This window comes from Apteryx mantelli, chromosome 3 (assembly GCF_036417845.1).
Source record: "Apteryx mantelli isolate bAptMan1 chromosome 3, bAptMan1.hap1, whole genome shotgun sequence".
Taxonomy (NCBI): domain Eukaryota; kingdom Metazoa; phylum Chordata; class Aves; order Apterygiformes; family Apterygidae; genus Apteryx; species Apteryx mantelli.
Genome location: NC_089980.1, coordinates 57898143 through 57918317, shown reverse-complemented (window position 1 = coordinate 57918317; position 20175 = coordinate 57898143). Strand labels below are relative to the sequence as shown.

At 38.0% G+C, this 20175-nt stretch overlaps 1 protein-coding gene across 1 annotated transcript in view; it reads left to right on the top strand.

Annotated features, from left to right (window-relative positions):
* Nucleotides 1-20175, top strand: part of PCNX2 (pecanex 2) — a 166267-nt gene that overhangs the window by 51335 nt on the left and 94757 nt on the right. Inside the window, exons 13-15 of the mRNA XM_067293462.1 lie at nt 2454-2625; nt 7565-7675; nt 9266-9357. Of these exons, the coding sequence (XP_067149563.1) occupies nt 2454-2625; nt 7565-7675; nt 9266-9357 (375 nt within the window). The remainder of the gene's footprint in view (nt 1-2453; nt 2626-7564; nt 7676-9265; nt 9358-20175) is intronic.

Below are 20175 nucleotides of genomic sequence, written 5' to 3'. Positions count from 1 at the left end.
CAGTATGACAGCTATGTTGTCAGTGTCCTTCTGAATGCATCACTGCACTTGGTTTACTTTTGTTGATCCAATATATGAGTGTAGTCAATATTTCCATTTCGGGATCCTGTCTCTTTCCCCTCTGCCATCCCCAAAATAGGGAAAATAATGCTTGATCACATTTTGCAGGCTGTTCAGACAGCCTTTGAAAGTTTCTTCCTCAGTCCTAACTAGCCCTGTCGTTATTAGCCTGATACCATGGATCTATTTAGCAGTATGAGTTAAATGTATACTGTAAACCTAATTGGATCTGTTAGTGCTCTGCTTGGAACTGAAAGATGTGTGGAGCTGAACCTCTGGACTTGTAGTCATTGGACAGCATCAGCTCCATCTTACCCAACTGACTTGGAATAATTACTGTGCAAAGATAAATCTGGATTCCACAGTTCAAGAGATAAGAATGTAAGATTATAATAAAATAATCTTTGATCTGGAGTGTATCTGGAATGTCAGTATATAAATCATTGAGCAATTGTTTAGAGCCGATATTCTAGTAGTTTTTTTTCTTGAGGCACAGCTTGTATTTAAGATAAATCAACTGAAGTTTAAAAACAGCTAGTAAGTAATATTTTAAGTGATTTTTTTTTCAGTCATATTTTTATCTTTCTAAATCTCCTTTGATTATTTTTCATGGACATGTGTCCTATTAAATATAAAAGAATTGTAAGCTTTAGTAATATTGAAACTCTGATTAAACACTAACTAGAATTTGTCAGTCTGACTTAATTCATATTTCTTGAAGATAAGATGCAATATAAGCATGCTAGTTCTCTGCAATCTGTCACCTTGTTAATTGATTGATCCCAGAAGAGATTACGGATCAGGTAATAGCAATGCTGACATATGAGCTTGGCTGGCAGCCAAACAAATATCGCTACTGCTTCAGATCAGTAAACAGACTCAAAAGAAACGATCTTTTATTATACTCACTTAACTTACATTTTATAAGTAAGAGCAGTTTCACAGCAACTATTTGCAAAGCAGACCTGAATCCTTGTCACTTTGCTCCTGTCTTTTCACACTCAGGTGTGTCCTTAACTACTCCCCATTTCTCTAAAGGACAGTGAAGTGTCTTTAACAGCATCATAATGCGTCAGTTTAGTACTAGTTGGGAGAAAAGAGGTTCCAGCTGCTAAGTCGCCCATAACATTACTCTCTTTTAGGAACGACAGTGCTGGTCTTCCCCTGACTGCAGGGGAGGTGAGCAAAGGGCACCAATGGAAGGAATCGGTTCTCACAAAAAACGAGAATCCTGAGGGGAGACCTTAATATTTTGCTTAGGTGTGACAGAAGTGTCTGTTGAACGTGTGTTGCACTTTCAGGGCATGTGAGCCAGATAAAGTAACAATGCACTCAGACTTCTCCCAAAATTTAAAATGACTGATTCTAAATGTTTGCAATTTGATTTTATTCTTTAGCTCCAGATGGGTAGTTTGCAGAAGGGTTTGTTGCTATTTGTTGTTGTTTTTTTTAAATGTGTTTTTGGCCTGGCTGAAAACAGAGTCCTCTCTGGAAAAATAACAATAGCATACTCATCACCACTGTTCGGTATCATCTTATGATGATATCTACCCTTGTAGATGTTGTAAATGATCACACCAGAGACCATTGCTGCTTCTGTTACGTGCTCTCTCTATGATGTTTGTTTAAGTGCTCTGACTCCAGAAGTTTAAAGGCTCCTAGCACTAAGTAGGCTCAAAACAAGATCATTTAAAGCCAGTAAGCAATTGCAGATGTATCAGCGAATAGAGGTCAAATGGAATCCTGACAGAAGTGAACATGGGCTCATTTTGAGCTATAGGCATGCCTGTAAAGCAGGCTATCGGGGCAGAGCTGATTCCAAGTGACAGCAAATATAGAGGCAGGGGACAGGGTAAGGACATTGAAACAAGTGTTTCGGAGGAGGGCAGCAAGTGTTCAGCTGCCAGAATCAACCTCCATGCCTCACCATACACTTAGGAGATGCTTTACTATTTTTTTAATTTGCCAGGATGCAACTAAAAAATGAATTTTATTTTCCATAAAGTCTAAACAAAAAGCCAAGCTATCTGAAGCAGGCACTCATTATAATAAAAGTAGTATAAATATAAAGCTTCCTATTGAAAAGAGAATTTCAGATAGCTTCGGATTTTTTCTCCACAAAAAATGACTTCTTTGGCGATTAATGTATTTCGAAAGGTTCAGAAGGTTAGTTTTTCAAAAGTATAAATCATTGCTGGAGTTAGGGTCTTAACTGCTTCTTGTGCCCTTTGAAAGCCTCCTCTGGAGAAGATAAAATACCTTGTATCATTTTTATCATTAGTTAGTATGTATAAGTCATTAAAATATTTCGTCTGATTCCTGCACCTCTCTCCAGTGCAGTGCACAGAGCAGGAAAATAAAACACAAAATTCAAACACGTTTTTTTTTTCCAGGGGCACAATAAAATCATAACCTACAGCAGACCTGTATATTTTTGTATATTGTGTGGCCTTATTTTGCTGCTAGATGCTGGATCTAAAGACTCAAACCCTTCAGTTTATACAATGTATGGCTTGAAGCTCTTTTCACCTGGATCTCTCCAGTCAGCCAGAGACCATATAATAGGTGAGTCAATATTTTTCCTGAGATTGTAAAAATGAATTAAGTGTTAGCTGCAGAAGTTTGTGTTTTCCTGTGTTGACAATCAAATGCATGTTATGGAGGCACAACTCTTAAGTCAAATTGATAGAAACATTTGGAATGACTTAAGACACATGCAGTGGAGGGGGGACAGTTGGCAACCTTCCCTCATGTAGAAAGAGTTCTTAATGAAATGAGGCTCATAGTTGTATTCTCTGTAGAAAACTAACAGTCACTGATGTTATTAGCAAAAGACATCATCTGTGAAATGCAGTTAATCTTTGTAAGGACTTGTCTATGTGGGGCAGTTACTGTAGAATAAGCTGAGGTTTAAATTTAATGCCTGAAAGCTATTCTGTGCCAAGTCCTCAGATGGACATTCTTCTGCTCATGAAGAATACAGTTTTTCTTCATTTAGTTTAATCTTGCTATCCACATGAGGAGTTAGTGTGGAGTGGCCGTTCTGCAGTAGCTTTACCAGTCCATTTCCTAGGATATTCAGGTATTGCCCCAAAATCAGGACTGATGGTCCTTTGTACTGATTTGGGGCTTACGCAACTGGAAATACCCTGTTCTGTTCTTTTTTTTTTCTTGTCATACCCTTGTAGTCCGTAACTGTGATGCTACTCTAATTGTGTTATAGAACTGAATGCTGGACTGGAATTAGAGCAAATAGTGTAACACTGTTAGCTATAAAGTGGAAAAGTTAAAATTTAATCTAACTATTGTGAAAACTTCCCAATAGCTATGTGTACCAAAGAAGAACCATTGTTCTGTGAATTTAGAACTAGGAAAACCTCCTGTATTAGAGGAAAGAGCTGTGTGGTGTGAAGCATATGGCCTTTGAGGTCTTTGTTCACCTGTGACTGTTGTACTTGCATTTTGCTGTACTTAAGTCAGGCTATTACTGCCTGAAAGGCATATTATTTTTAGGAAAGTCTTCTGGTCCTTTGTATGGGTTCATTGACTCCCAATCCCTCTCACCAGAAACAGGGGAATAATGAAGACCTGCATCTCACTTGTTTTCATTAGCTTCTTTCATTACTTTCCTTTGGTCTCATTAAAGTTTCTTCTTACATCTTATTTTCTCTTCCTGTCAAAGGTGAACAGTAAAAATACTGATAAATAATTCAACAAGAATCTTAAATGACTCCTGGGATAGAGATAAATGAAAAACTATAGCAACCTGTATAAAAAAATGTGTGGTTATAAATGTGCTAATTTTGACCGACCTCAAAAGAGATCGTGGAGTAGGTTCTTGGAGCAGCCTGGAGAGGGATGAGAAAGGAAATACAGGCTTATCTCACCAGTTGGAGTCTGTTTAAAAAAAGAAAGAGAGAGAGAGAGAGAAGAAGCTATTTCCCTTTGCTTGTCCCCCATTTTTATTTTACCACCTCTGGGAACAGGCATGTCTGTAAGTATATTTGTTCAAGTGATATTTGGTGCCACACTCTGGCTCTTCCTAACTTTCTCTCTATGGGAATCTCAACTTCTGGCTCCTGTGAATCCTTGCAAGTTTTCACAGTGCAGTCATTTGTCTAAGCTGTGGCAGTCTGCATCCTCCAGAATCTTGCTATATTTTGAGTACAGTTTCCTTTAGACAGTGAAGATATACAAATATTTGTTTTGGGTAGTAGAATTGGAAGGGAAGTTAGCCCCACTGAAGACCAATAAAACATTGTTATTGTTTTGCCTTTTTACCAGTCTGTTAGGTATTTTTGATCTCTTTGTTGGTGTGTTGTTATATGATAACTTTTTAATTTATATTTTAACGGTATTTTATTTTAGTATTCAGAAATGATTTGTTGGGAAATCAAGAAACTTTTAACTGCACATCACAGAATACTGAGAAAAGGAAAATTTTTCTGTTTTATTTCGAATGTTTACTATGGGGAAGAAGTTAAAGTAACAAAAATTGAAGAAAGAACTGACCAAGAAACTAGTGTGATGCCGCATAGAGCACTCTGATAAAAGTCTTGCAACAAGATTGTAAAATAAAATCAGTGGAAATTTGTTAGATGTGTAATCTAATTACTTACAAAATATGATTTTAACAGGTCCATTTCTTTGTGAGCAGCTATTTGGGATCTGATTCTTTTTTATTTCAAATTGGTGATGGTTCTGCTATTGATTTATATAGTTACAGGATCATGCCTTTAATTCATTCTGATTATGGTTTTCATTTTGAATTCCTTATTTCAGTTAACATCTTCAGTAGATTAACATACGTAGTGCAAGTGAGGGCACAGACAGGGAGCTAGCCTCCAAGTCACTAAGTGCTGTAGTTATGGTCAGTGACAAAAGTAGTTATGCACTTAATGTGTAATAGTTTTTGTGATGAAACCATTTGAGCATTAGACAGATGGGTGAAATTATTTGTCAGAAACCTCAGAAGAGTATCAGGTGATGGCAAAATCTGGTGATAGCTAATCCTCTGCCTGTCACTTCCAGCACTAACTGAGGTTCTGTCGGGGAAGAGCCTCTGTGAATATTCATCTCGACTATCTTTGGGAGGGGAAGAAAAAAAAGATGATTTCTCACCAAAATAATGTATTTTTTTTTCCTGTGAAAAAAGTATGTATTGTCACACAACAAACAGACTAGTGCTAAAATATACCTAGTCTTTTTAATAAAAATCATCACTTTTTTAACTTCTAAAGTGTTTGCAGTGACATTGCCATTGAACTACCATTCTATATTTCTCAAAAGACCAGGAGTTTCTGCAAGTCGAAACTTCTGTTTCCCTACCATCTTCACCTAGCTTTTAGAGAAAACCTCCAAATTTCAGTGTTAAATGCCAGAAGTTCATGTAAGCAGCAGTGATCCAGCACTTGGAGGAATTGTTGTGTATGGAATCTTGTGCTGCTTGAACAGATTCGCTCTGGAATTCATAACGCAATTCCAGCTGATTAACCAGCTTCTTGTGTTGCCTGCTTCCCACAAGGGAGGCTGTACTGCTCATAAATTCAATCCACTTGAAAGTGACAACTGTTTGTTTTCCTCTCTAGGTTTACTCCTTTATGCAGGATAGGTAAACAAAGCTACCTTAGCCGAGGAAGTTGCTAGGATTACTCAAGGTATTATCAGAGAGAGGGTGAGGTGAGGACACTGATGTAGTCAACCAACCTCTCTCTCCCTTGTTTGCCTTTGCACCTATTTATTTTGGTGTACTGATAATAAGTACTGTCTCCAGTCTTGTGCTTCTTTCCTCTGCTCCTGTTCAGCGTATTCTTACATTGCGACAGCAAAGGCAGTCATTTGGACTGAAAGTCGGCCGTCTTAGATGAGTTCTGTTGTGATTCCTTTGCCTGAGGAACAAGATCTCCTGCTAATGGAGATTGTGTTGGCCTGCTGGGGAGCTTGCCATCATGCCATTGTCTTTTGTCAAGAGCAGTCCTTGCTTGGCTTGGTATGGATTTGTGGAATAACTAAAAAATTAGTAAAGGAAGAGGACATTCATAATGGCATTTGCATGCAAAAGATTGAGAAGACAGTATTTCCTCATGGTTTTTTGTCTGTATAATTTGTGCCATTGATAGGAAGTCATGATGAAGGGTGCATTGTAAATGCAAGTATATTTAAGTGAGCCCTGTCTGTGTTTAACATTTGAGTGTGTCATTTCTCCTCCTGTGTTTGACTTCTTCAGCAAGATTTACAGTATTGAATACTAGTAGCATATAACAGAATGAAGATGAAAGCTGTCAGATCAAACTCAGTGTATTGTTTTCTTTTGGCACAAGATGCATTAGTAAGAGGAACTGGAAGTAAAATGTGAAATTAACATCCAAAAAGGAACACAAATCCTGTTGTTACCTTCTTAAAATTTGACTGAGGAGGGAAGGTGAATAAGTTATATTAGTGATTTTCTTAATCTACTTTTTATCAGAGTGAGCAGAGAAAATTGCAGCCTTCCTAGCATGTAAAGTAACAAATACATGTTTGTTTACAAGGAAGAGTGGCTGACACAGGTCTCTGTCCTTCAAGATGCAGAGCATTCTGGTATTAGTACAGCAAGGCAGTAAGAATATGTTTAATCATGTATCTGCATCCTTGAAAGTCGAGACTTATGTCAAGCATGTGCTTAAATGCTTTGCTAGGCAGCTCCGCTTAGCATTTCTAGGGTGGCAGTAAGAGAAAAGGATGGGAAGGATGGATGGCTGGAAATGGACAGAACATAAGATCAGAAGCACAAATACCTGAATTATGACTCCTGCTTTTCCTTGACTTTAAGGTAGCCATGTAAATTAGCTGTTTTGTTTAGAAAGAAGCTATGTAAAGGTGACAGCCTGGGTTTTACGCCTGGGTTTCTTAACTATTTTAACTGTGTTTTCAATACTGCAAAGTCAAGATACACACTGCTGGAAGCTTGGGGCAATATTCTGGGGAAATATCACTATAAGTTTGCTCCATTTTTATATGTTTTCTCAGGTGGCTGCTGTTGACTGCTGCTGGAGGCAGATACTGCGATAATCATGATACTGTGAATCTTAGCCATTAAAGATTTTTGTTGTTTTGAATTTTTATAGCTATACTTGACTAATCTCACCTGTCTGATTCAAGGAGGAATTTTCAAAGTCTGCAAATTAAGATTTCCTTCTGTATTTTAAGTAAAACAAATGTAACTTTGAAAGTGTTTGAGAAACAGTTAAGGAGGCTACATAATGCTATTTTTCTGTTGCTGTTTGGTTTTCCAAAATAAAGCTGAAATTTAACCTCTGTGCCTCAGTTTTTTGCATGTAAAGTAGAATAATTTTGTATGGATGAGAAGTGAAATGTAATCATTGCTACTAATGTTAAAGTATGCTGGCTTGAGTAATCTTCATAATTTCTTGGAATGATTATCTTAGTTTAACGCATGTTTCTCTGTTCTTCATACATTGTACTTATGCATATGTTCTAACATGTATCTTTTTGTTTCCTTTAGTGTTTTTGTATTGTTTTCCTGCAATTTCTCTTCTTGGTCTTTTCCCTCAAATCAACACCTTTTGCATATATCTCTTGGAGCAAATAGACATGTTGCTTTTTGGTGGTTCTGGTAAGTAGCTTACTGTAACCTGAGCTGTCCCTTTCAGAGCCTGTCACCTTAGATTAAAGTATATTGTTGCACATTTTAAAGCACAGCACGTGTTAAAGTTGGAACAGCTAATGGTAATCTTGTGAGAGTGGGATGGGTACTAACAGGACCACCTCAATTAGATTTCTTTTTGCTTTTGAATAGTTGTATTCAAGCTGTGCTGTAGGCTGCTGTTTTCAGAGAGCTGTTTTCTAGCACATCCAGTATAATTCTTGTTTCTATTAAAAAAAAAAAAACTATTACAAAAAACTCTGCTAAAATGCTCTTTAAAAAAAAAAAAAAAGCTTTAGTCTGCATTGTTCCATAATAAGGCATTTCACATGATACTGGATGTGATCATGTGTGGCATTATTTCAGTCAGAGATTAAACAAGACAACATGCATTGTTTTTTGGTGGTGGTGGTGGCTTTTATTTCTCATTTTACCTTAAATAACAGAGAAGATTGGGTACATCTTAATTGTCATCTTAGTTTGGATCAGAAACAAACCTTATCTTTGTTCCCACTTACTGTGCTCTGTTTTGCATCGTGGAGCGATGTCAGATTATGCAAACTGGATTCATTTTGGATGAAACATAAAGAAAGGTGCACTCCAGAAGTACACCTAATGCACTCCAGCCACTAATAAGCGTAGAGACCACAGGACCAGACTAGAGCTAGTCTGCAGTAAAGCATCTCAAAAAACATATATCATGGATATGTCATCCTCAGCACTTTTCACTCTACAAACCCTCTCTTAATGCATCACTCTACTTGCTGCTGTAGACATAGCCTTTGGCAAATGGTTAAAACTAGTACAAATAACGAGTGTTTTTTGTCTCTTAAATAACATAGCAGACCTGGAGGAAATAACATGTTGGATAAAGTTCTCATCCCATCCACAATGATGATTACAGTGTGTATTGACCCCTAATCAGAGCACTGTTTTGCAGCCCATGTATTTCCATTGCTGAGATTGCTGAACTCCTAATTCTGTCTGACAGCACCTCCTACCCTGGTTCTGGAAGCTCTCAAAGTTATAGTAAGAGACCAGATGGCATCCTTCTCTCTCCCTTTAAGCTCATTCATGTATCTTGAATAAGGTGCGAATCATGGTTGAGAGGCGAGTTAAGATGTAGTTGGATGTTACCAGGGCCTGTATCCCAGGAGCAGAGGGAAGGAAGAAAATTCCATGTGGCATTTGACTAGAAAATTATCCTAGGTCTGTTTTGAAGATTGTTTCATTCCTTCTATGTAAGAACATAAAGAAACTTGGAGATATTTTGGTAAAAACAATGTTCAGGATAAAAAGCAGTAGTGTGAGACCTCATGTCCATGGGAAACATATTGAATAGAGTGGCATCAGGCTTGCACTCTTAGCTGCAGACAGTTTTGTGAGGTGATGGGGGCGCTGAAGGTGTTCTGTGAACACCCAGTTTTGTAATATCTGCTTTTAATCTGTACTTCTCTGGTGGTGAAGGAGTTGTGGTTTTGTTTTTTGGGTTTTTTTTTGTTTTGATTGCAGCTTCTCATTTAGGAAGAATTTAACAAACATGTAATGTCTATATTTCAGCTGCTGCTGGGTTCATATCTTCACTATACAGCATTTCTCGAAGCTTTGTGGTTTTGATTGTCCTATACGCCTTCTGCTTCAGTGCAGTGAAGGTAAGTCAGAAAAACTTCGGTAGCATTATGGACTTTTTACAATGCATGTAGGGAGCTCAAAATTCATCTAATCTAGGGAGATCAGAATTGTCTTGCACTACTTTGTCAATTGTTATTTATCATGATAGGCTTAGGCTGTTAGCTACACTGAAGTACCTTGAAACTGTAGTAGAAATACTAGAGTAAATGTTTAGCTAATAGCTGTAACTGTTTGCCTCTTGCATATATCAATATGAAATGATCAACTGAATTGCCACTACAAAGGCTAACATCAGCCATAGCTTAAATAGCTAAAACACCCATTGATCTGTATAAGCAAGGCTGAATTTGGTCCAAATTCCTTGTAATGTCCCTATTTCCTGAGGAAGAATTAGGGGTTTTTTTTGCTGTTGCTTCACAACAGCCTACCGGCGTTCCTCTAATTCTGAGTTTTCCTCTGTTTTCTCCATGCTGGTGATTACTGACACTTCTGTAAACTGGAGCTTTGGGGATGGATTTACTGGGCCTGAGAAGCCCTTTAAGGGGTGGGCTTTGCTGCTGTTATTAGTACCAACTGGTGTGGCCCATCTGTGCTACTCTGTCATGTGATGATATAGCACCCATGTAACTATATAGCCTCTTTGCTGCTAGGCAGATAAGGACACTGGTTCAGCCCCGGATCAGCTTATGTTCCATTGTTGTATGTTTTATGGTGGAGAAGATTGCCTGCAATAAAACCTCATGTCCCACAGTAAAATCTTGATATACAAGGTTCAAAGCCAAAAAGAGAGTGTAAAGTATATAAATTTTATACATTGCCTTCCTGTGGCAATGTTGAAACTGTGGGGGTAAACCAAAATAAGAACTTAAATGTCTGTCTTAGGCAGTTCAGCAGACCATCTAACCCAGTACTTTGTCTGTCAGTGGCAAAGGGAAATGTATTTTAGGGATCTAATGCAAGCAAGACCACTGTTAGCCACCCATTCCCCTAGTATTCCACTGCTATCTGTAATTGCTGGATTAGGGATGTTAGAGAATGCATCCCTGCCTATTTCATTTGGTATCTGTTTGTGGACCTGTTGTCCATGAATTTGCCCAATCCCTTTTTGAATGTGCTGGTAGTATCTGCCTCCACAGCTTTCTGTGCAACAAATCCCAAATGTTCACTGTCCTCTGTGTAGAGAAATGTTGTCTTTAGCAGATCAGTTTAAAATCGGTAAATGTCTCTGAGTCTTGCCTTTTCCTAGTACTGCAGGATTTGTGAAAAACCTGTTCTGCATTTGCCTTATCTGCTGCCTTAACAGTTTTGTAGGCCTCAGTTATATTCCCCCTCAACAGTCTCCTTTCCAAACTGAAGAGTCCCAGCCTTTTTAGTGTCTCCTTGTAAAGCAGCTGCTCCATGCTCCTAGGAATAGCTAAGTTAGCTACCCTTCTCTATGCCTTCTCTTACTCCGTTATGACCTTCTTGAGATGTAGAGACTACGACTGTGTACAGTGCTCAGGATGTGGGTTTACTATGCCTCTATATGCTGTCATGCTCTCAGTACCCTTCCTGGTGATGCCCAGTGCTTTGTTGGTTTTTTGGCAGATGCTACACGCTGAGCCATTTTCAATCTTAAACATTTATTTTTTGCAGTTAATGTATATGTCCTCTGCATTTTTTTGTTTTATTTAAAAAATAATGATGAAATTCTGGCTGATTTCAAGTCTGCTGTAGAATTTCCAATGACCACATTGAAACCAGAATTTCATCCTTGACTTGTGATAAAATTTCTCCCTTTACAAGGGTACTTTTGGCAGTGTTACATTGCAGTTTAGGTACTGTCAGTGCCCATGCAGGGGTGTATCAGGGTGTGCAGTGATTTACAAGCAGCTTTCAGCATCCTGCAGCACATGGGACAGTGCTTTCTCATGTACACATATGTAGCACACACACAGAGCCCATTATGAGGTTCTACAACAGCCAAGGATGCATCCTGTCAACATCCAGCCCAGTGATTTACACAGATGAGAGGTGCTATCAAATGATTCTTTAAGGGGATTTTTTAAGGAGCATAAACATTTTTGTAATGGCTTTTAACAGTTTTCCACTTAAAATTTTGAATAGGAACCTTAAATCAAAATGCTCAAGTTATAATGCCTTAATGGTCTATCACAGATGATCAGAGCTCCTGTAACTGTCTGTGCTTGTGTTTTTAGCCATTCCCAGTGTTAAAGTAAAATATGTTAAGCCACCATTTTATCTTGTGTCTGAGGTGGCTTGAGTCCATACCCAATAAACTACAGCAACTCAGCTGCTGAGCAGTGCTGTGTTAAGACACTCTAACTTAAGTATCTTTGAGCGTGTGGTGTACTCCCAGGAAATCTCCTGTCCCTAGGCTCACCCACTATATGAGTTATACTGGTTTGACATGCCCCAATTGCATGATGCTGGAAAACATAACTGTCTCCCCTGTGCAATTTCCTAAAGTAGCTAGTATTCTTGCTACCATTTCCCAACTATATTAATGAATTGGAAATTGGTAGATGGGGAGTGAAGAAGGTGCCTCTTTGTGATGATATAGGGAGAAAAATCTCTAATGAGGGAGGAGAAGCAGTAAGAAAAATGGAGAGCTAAATGGGAGGAAGGAATTGAGCTGAACCACTGTTTGAGGAGGAAGTATCTGGGAAATGATCACTTGGCCCCTAAGGTTGAAAAAGGAAGATGCTCTAGTTGAGGGCAGGGAAGTTGTGTGACTGATATTTTAAAAAATAGTTTTGTAAATAGGAAAAGCCTCTTAAAATATTCTACAGACCCCTTTCTCAGCATAACAGTTTAAAATTACAACATGCAGGTGGCTTTGTAGATAAGCAATCTCCTTGTGGATTAGACTTCAAACTGCTTAGAAATATGCTTTTAATGCTACCCTGAAGTTGTAGAGTCCTGTGAAAGATTTACAAGATATCTGTTGTAAATTACCAATATTAAGTGCAGACTTTCTGTTCACACAGAAATTACAGCTAATTTGAATTTTTATGGCACTGTTCTTGTGAAGACACTTCTAAGGAGGTTAATTTAAAGCATGTAAATATGATTCCATTTACTTCAGCTCATCATTTTAATCTGCTGGGGTGTTTGAGATCTCATAGGTTTTTCTTCTGCAAGTTATGAAAGGAGCACTTGCATTAACCCTCCTTATTCTTCAATCAGGTCCAAATCTTTTTGTCTTTTGGGCTGTTATTTAGAGCATTTCAAGGGAATGACTCTGTCAGACTTATTTGTTGGTTGGTGCAGGAAGAGTAAGATTTGCCTTAAATGTAACAGAAGAATGTGACCCTGAGTAGGCATCATGATGAAAGGTAGTCTAATACCTCTGTCAGAAAGTGGAACTGTTTTGATATGCAGTGGGCTACAACTTCTCATCCTCATCAAATCCAGGTTTGGATTTTTGTAGAGTCTCACTCAAAGCTGAACAAATGTCATAGGGCCTGTTTCATTAAGCTGTTGTTCACACAAAGATGATACTAAATATGTGGTTGTCTTTAAGATACAAAAGACATCCGCCCTTAAGCTTTACAGCTATTCTTTTTTTTTCATGAAATAGCATCTAAGAAACCAATTGAAAGACCAGTGCTGTGTCCAAAAGAAACAAAGAAGGAAAACCTAGCCCTTGAGTATCATGCTAGATGTGTGCTACAAACATAAGGGCAAGACAGCTAGGGGGAAGAAATAACAAAAAAGTGATTTTCAGGAAGGCAGAGGTCCCAGGTCACCAGTTGTCTAATCAAAGATGTTTTCAAAAGGAGTTATATTTTTACTCTTTCTGCTTTTAGCCAGTTTGGCAAAAGCAACAGGCTAAAGCAAAATTATCAGTAGTTTATGGAGGTCAAAAATCATCCCTGCTGAAAAGATTCAGGGCAGAGAAACATGATAGCCTGTCTCTGGGACAGGATTTCAGAGTTGCAAATCTTATTACTTGGCTGAAATGTAGCTTTCTCAAATGAGTACTGTTTATCAGCAGAATGCCTTATAGCTCAGCAGATGTAACTGGCAGAGTTCTATTTCCTGAAATAAATTGAAGGGCAGAACGGATCTCTAAGTGCTTGTGCTTTTTTTTTTTTTTTTACTGATGGGCAATTGCTCAAACCAAACGCCCAGGCTGAAGACCCATTCCAGTAGTAGCAGGCTTGAACTTTCCTTCTTTAATGGTTCTTGTGGGTGAAATAGTCTAGCCTAATTTTTCTATGTTTGTTAATGTGATTTTATTCCTGAAAAAGCTCATTAGAAGAGGAATTAATTTTCCATACATTTTTTTAAATGAATAAGCATTCTGTTCATTTTATCATGGATCTGTGTTCTTAAGTGAGCTTTTCTTGTTCATTTTCAGAACAGAATCTATGTATACACACCTACAATAGTAGGCATTATTTGCAGTCAAATTTTGAAATGATCTTAGAGTAACTAGTTCACATCCATTAATTCTTTGCCCTTGCACTCCAATTTTAGAATAAGAAAGAATAAGAAATGAGCGATTGTTCAGGGTGTGTCCACACAACTATATAACTGCTCAAGTTAACTTTCAACATGCTAACTTAAGCTCTGACAATTGGGGTAAATAGGTCTGTGTTGAAATCCTGTGCCTTATCCAGACCAATTTTGCTTTTGGATTGTGTTGTACAAAACCAACTGGGGGTCTCTATGAAACAGCAGCTGCAGTGTAGGCATATCATTAGCTTAACTTAATAATCATCTTTTTATTTTCTTCCTAGATAAATTGTCTGAGGAAATTATTAGGTAGTATTCTTGACTGGGAGTTCATCCTACAGTCTGCAGACAAAATTTGGCTTGCCCAAATTGTTCATCTGGCCCTGCCACTCTTTCTGAAGGACCTTGCAGTTCCTTCACCATCACATGACCAAAAATGTTTCTCTCTCATGGATCAAATGCATATATCACCTAAAATATGACAAATGGATTTCTAAACTTGTGCTAGCAGTGAATGTGCAATTTGGATCCTAGGCAGGCTGCTTACATGTCCCATTATATGATCTGATCAGAAGCATATAATATGTTTTGGGGGATGTCTGCATACTGGTCACCTGGCAGACACATGGTGTTAAGTGATCAGACATGCACTTTCCATACAACTAAAATAAGGGACAGTTCATTACAAGGCCAGATGCAAACCTGACATGTGATGGAGAGGCCTATGCTTGCTTTGTGTGATGGGGGCACTCTGTCACTTGAAGGAGGAATGGGGACATCTTGTTTGGAAGTGACTCTGAGAAGTGAGAGGGTTCCTTCTCCAAGGCTTTGCCTTTGGTTGCTGTCTTTGTGAAGGCACTGTGAGTCTGCAGATAGGTGCAGATATTCCTCTGGTGGTGCCACTGCTGGCTTGATTAGTTTTCTTTTGTTTTGAAACACAAAAAAAACACTAAATTTGTTCATACTAAGAAGTCAGGTACAGAGAATTGTATCTAAAATCATGACAGATAATTTTTCCAGGAAATCCCAAAACTCAAAGTAGCTGGAGTTTCAGGTCTCAATCTGTGCATTTGGAGCCTTGAAGATTGATGGACAGGACTGTATTCGTCAGTGCTGGCAAAGCAGCATATTGTGTGAGGAGCAGATTTTCAAGTCACTGTCTTGTTCTGGCATAGCTGGTGAGCAGAAGTCATTCTGTCTGTGATGATTCTAAGTCACTTGGATGTATTTTTGTTTTACAGTCATGTTATCACAGTCATGCAAAGATGGTTTGGCTATAACTTTCAGGTGCTACAAAGCATCTTTTCATATATCTTATCATGTGACACTTCCCTGTCATGAGTGATGTGACACCAGCTGCTTATCCAACCTTACGTACAACAGTACTGTGTACTGTGAACCTGATTTCAGATAGAAGTGGAGATAAATGTCTTGGCCTGTGAAGTGCAAAGACTTGAGCTTTTCCTGGTTGCATTGAGATCTTCTTTACCTCTCATGCCTCTGTTCAATGGTACCATCCCTCATTACTCCAAATCTTTCATGAACTTTCTTTTAGTTTTGTTTAATAAAAAGCTCTAAAACCTAAATACAGTTTTATCAACTCTTTTGGTCATTCCTTGCATTGTTACATCTATTAACATCAAATTTTCACCTTTCTACTTATTTTTGAAGCTACTGGGTAACTGAGTTTAGTTTAAATTATCTATGTTCACTTCAGCCTGGCATTGTTTCTGCTCTCAGCTTTAGTCCTGTAATCTTGAACAGAAATTGGCCACTCTAATAGCTATCTTAGCTTTGATATATGAAAGGGTTGTCTCTGTTTCCTGGAGGAGATGTTTTTATTTTCAGATATTATATCCATCAGATTGGACACACAAGAACAAATTCTCTATTGTACCATGTTTTTCGCTTGACTAGAATTGCATGGTATGCTGTCTTTTCTCTCCCATTCCATCTGTTTTGTGGTTTGTGCATGGATATTTAACAGATACTTTAAAAAAAAAGGTATTTTTTCTTCATATCTTTTTCATGAATATTCAGTCTGGAATTTAGCCATCTTGATATCTGTCTCTAGTATTCCAGTAACTGGTACATCAGTGTTTTGCTGTGAGGTAGAAGAGCACGTCCCAAAATGTTCTGGAATCAGTCAGTTCTTCTCTTCTGTGCTCTGTTCCAGGCAGCTGGTTTGGATTTGAAACTCATCCAGAGCTGGTTTATTGTTTGTGGTCTAGATTTTTTTTTAACTTCTTAAGGATCTTATGGGTTATCTTAATTAGCCTGGAAAAAAAATCAGATATTGAACTTGGGTCAAAAAAAACAGGCTGAAGTGAATATGATCATATGTGGCAATGCTGCCTCCTCCAGCTCTGTTTAAGTACATATTTTTTTAATGAAGGTTACAAAGTTTCCGTAACTCTTACCTTTTACCTGAATAAGGGAGTCTCTGGTATTTATTTATAGCTTCAATGGACAGTTACTAAAAATACTGTGTGTATTTTAAACCATTCTTCTCAGCTCACAATTGATGTAGTTTGATTTGTTGTCTGATTTGAGTTCTGAACTCATTAATCTGAATCAGAGTTGGAACAAAGCTTCTTGATCGCTGTTTTCAGCAACAGAGCCTTCATCTGTGTACTAATTCTGACATATTTGTCTTAGTTTTATAATGGGAAAGAATTGCATGCATATGTCTCCCTCAGTCTACTGAGACTGCCCAAATATATTTCTAAACAGCACTGAATGGACCTATGTGTATACACAGAATTCCCAGATGTCTAAATGACCAAAAATAGAAGTATAAGAATATTAGGCACCTTTGTTTTGACCGCATAAAATACTTCCAGCGCTGTGGGAGGTTTTAAAGACAAGGCCCATCAATGTTATTTACTTTCCAATTTAGAGACCCCTGAGGTTCAGGCAAGAGCTATTAAGAATGTTAATTTTGGAGAGAATTGTCAGATATTATGCCTCTCAGTGAGTGATGATGTTTTTAACCATAGTCAGACTCACTGTAGTCATACTTTTCAATAGGCATGTCTGTAGTTTTCTGTGTGTATAATATAAACTTAATGTCTGGATATAACAGAAAAAGTAAATTGTCTGCAGAATCTGAAATGGGCCAGGGTTACTTTTATAGGTGTATATCACTGCATAGTGGTACCGTTCTTAGGATTGTAGAAACCTGTACTTCCTGTTTAAAATAAACTCACCACTATGTAAAACATGAGTATTCGGGCCTCCAACTTGAAGTTCTTGCTCACCTTACTCTGTAGCCCAGGAGTTCTAGTTGCAGTCTGGGGCCCTATGGGCTGAGGTGGTGTATGCAGATGCGCGCACCCCTGCCTTAGGCCCATCCTAAGCAATTTTACAGTTTCAGCATAGAAAATGTGGTGGTTCCAGATAGGCATTGGGCATGCAAAGAAACAGACAACATTGATGAGGATGGGTAGTGATAGCAATGTTCTAGTAATTTATCACTTAACAAGTTTTTGGAGCTCTCATGGGAAAGAAATGTTTCATTTTCTGTGGATGATGGGAAGATAAGGCTAGTGGGGATCTCTCCCTAGAAGTTGTCTCTAACAAGCATAATGCAGGCTCCATGAACAACTGACTTTTTCTGGTTGTTCGTGTTCACTGTTGATGGTAATATAGTTAAGCTTGTACAGAACATGTTGCTGTTACCATTTTCTTCTATTTTTGCAGGAGGGGATTCCTTTTTTATATTTTCATTCAGAAAGTAAATATTTTATAAGTTCAGAAGTAAGATGATAGTGTTCCTTGTAATTTAGCATCACACGTTTAGACATTTGAAACAACTAACTGTCAACAGCTGTCCTGCATATTGTTTGATATGAGCAAAAGTGTAGATCCATGATGAAGCTGGGAAGTGGAAGTGAAGAGAAGGGCAAAAAAATATTGGTTGAATGGTGATAAAATCATGAGAGACTGGAAGATTAGAAGGTCTGTGCACTTCTGTGAAGAACAACTTGGAATTGTCTTCTTTCAGTGATGCAAATTCTGCAGCAGTCTACAAAATCTCTCTTGAGTTGAGAGGACTATTTTGTAAAAAAGTAACAAGTATTTCTACTTATCTCAGTGGTTCTGCTTGTGTTCAGGGCATTTGTTGTCTCTGGAGTAGGACACGATTTATTTTAATACATCTTTGAAAGATAAAAGTTTGCAACACAGTTCTAAGGGAAGAAAGAAGCAAAAAGGATAAATTACAAAGGATAGAAAACTACTGTCTCCACTTTTTAAAAATACTCCTTCCTCCCCACCTTCACCAGTGGTAAAAGGCTTCTAAGTTCAAAGAAACCTTTATCTTCCTTTTCAGTGGATTGTTTCGGGATTAGATGATTCTATGGTTGAAATGGAACACCACTACTGCCACCCCCACCTCCCTGCCTGAGTATCTGTTTTAACTCATCACTTTCATCCTTAACCCTGCAAGTCCATTTCACTTGTTTAAAAATGTCTACGTGAGTGTCTGCATCAAAGTCAAAACTGTATATGAAAGCACTACATGTCACTTCAAGCAAATGAGGTAAAGCAGGAAGTCAAACTCCCTGTCTAGTATGACAGATAATACTAGCTTCCAAGAATAAAACCTGTCATTCCTGTTTTCCCACTGAGAAGAATCATTGTCCAATTATCAGCTATATTGTTTATATTGGTTTTTTTAAATCTTTTTAATTTAAAGCTCTACCAGGCATCATTAGTGGGGGAGGAAAATGACAAAATGGACTGGAATACGTCGCATTGATGCTGGAGAAATGACGCCTTTGTTCATTCTCATCTTTTGTAAAACACTGTGTAGCATTATTCTGGAAAGTCATATTCTCTAGGCTTATATCAAATACTTATGACTGTCCTGCCTTGGCACTGGAGCACAGGCCATCCAAAAGCAGAAGTAATGCATAATGTGCAGAAAAAATGGAAGTAAAGAGATCTTGAGACATTAATATGGGGAATCAACTATGTTCTGTTTTACAGGAGACAGAAGTGGAATAATTTCTCAAACTAGATACTGATATGTTTCAGTACTAGATATCTGATATTGATGGGCTTTTTATAGTATTTTGTCTTTGAGAGAAGTTGCAGGGTGAAAGGACAGTTTATGCACTAGAAGCTGCTGGGTGGATCTGTATGCAGTTATACTACCCTGGAAATGCAATGGATATTTGAATAGACTCTGATTCAGCCATTTTTAAAACATTTTGGCTTCAGTTAGTTTTCTTCAGTGTTTTAAAGAATATTCCTTTCCGAACTGAAACTAAACAAGGGAAAATTTAGCGCAAAATGTATTTGGCACAAAATTTGAAGTCACCTGAATGAGGAGGTAAAATGGATGAAGAAATTTGTCAAGTAAATGATGCTGGATTCTTTTTGAAATACTGTGTAGTTCTCTTTTGTTTGCAGTAACTATTTTGATTAATATTGTGTAGCAGAACTAGATGCTTCTCTTTCATCTTTGTGATTTTTAGCAGCATGTAGAGGGGAAGGTGATTCTTGGAAGTAAAATTTCACTTCTATAACACCATTTTTTAAGATAGTGGGTACTGCATGATTAAACTCCAAAGAAATCTCATGTTGTGGTAGATTGGACAAGCCCCTTAAAAATAAGCTAGTTTGCCTTGTCCAGATGTTCATTGCCCATGAAAGAAATGGAATGGTTCTTAGTGTGAGTCAGCTTTGTTAAGAAATCACTTATACATCTGTGCAAAACAAGATGAATGAAACCACTTTATTCTGTGAAAATATTGGTCATATACAAACTGTGAAGCTTTTCAAGCAAAAGAGACAGTGCAGAAGATGCCTTGCTCATACTAGCTGAACAAAGCTAAATGTTTGAGAGATCCTATAAGCATTGTTTCTCAAAACCTACCCAGAAAGTGCTCTGATGTCAGTCTGGTGACCCCCATATTCACTTGATCAGGTAGAAGTTGTATAGAAGCAGTGAACAAGCCTGATGAGTTAAACAGCCATGGGTCTGATCCCGCAGATTTCTGTGTCTTTCTCAGCCAAAATCTGTGTCCTGTTACAGCCAGGACTCATGAGTATTTCTTAAGCTCCCTAACAGGTAGCTGAGGATCCCGCAGATGAAGCTGGTTTTGATAAGTGTTCATTAAGCTTCCTGTTCTTTTGCTTATTAGCACTACCCAGTTTTAGTTGTTTAAGCCACTCAAGGAGATTTTCCATTTTGGTTATGCCCAGAGAGCATTAGCAAGTGTGTAAATTGTCTCTTCCCATACTCAGAGAGGTAGCATACTTTGGCTAGCACCCTCCCTCTCTGGTTTGTTATCTAGCACATAAGGCCTATATGTAACATGCAGAGCAGCAGGAAGGTTTAGGAGTGAGGTGGCAGAACTGTACCC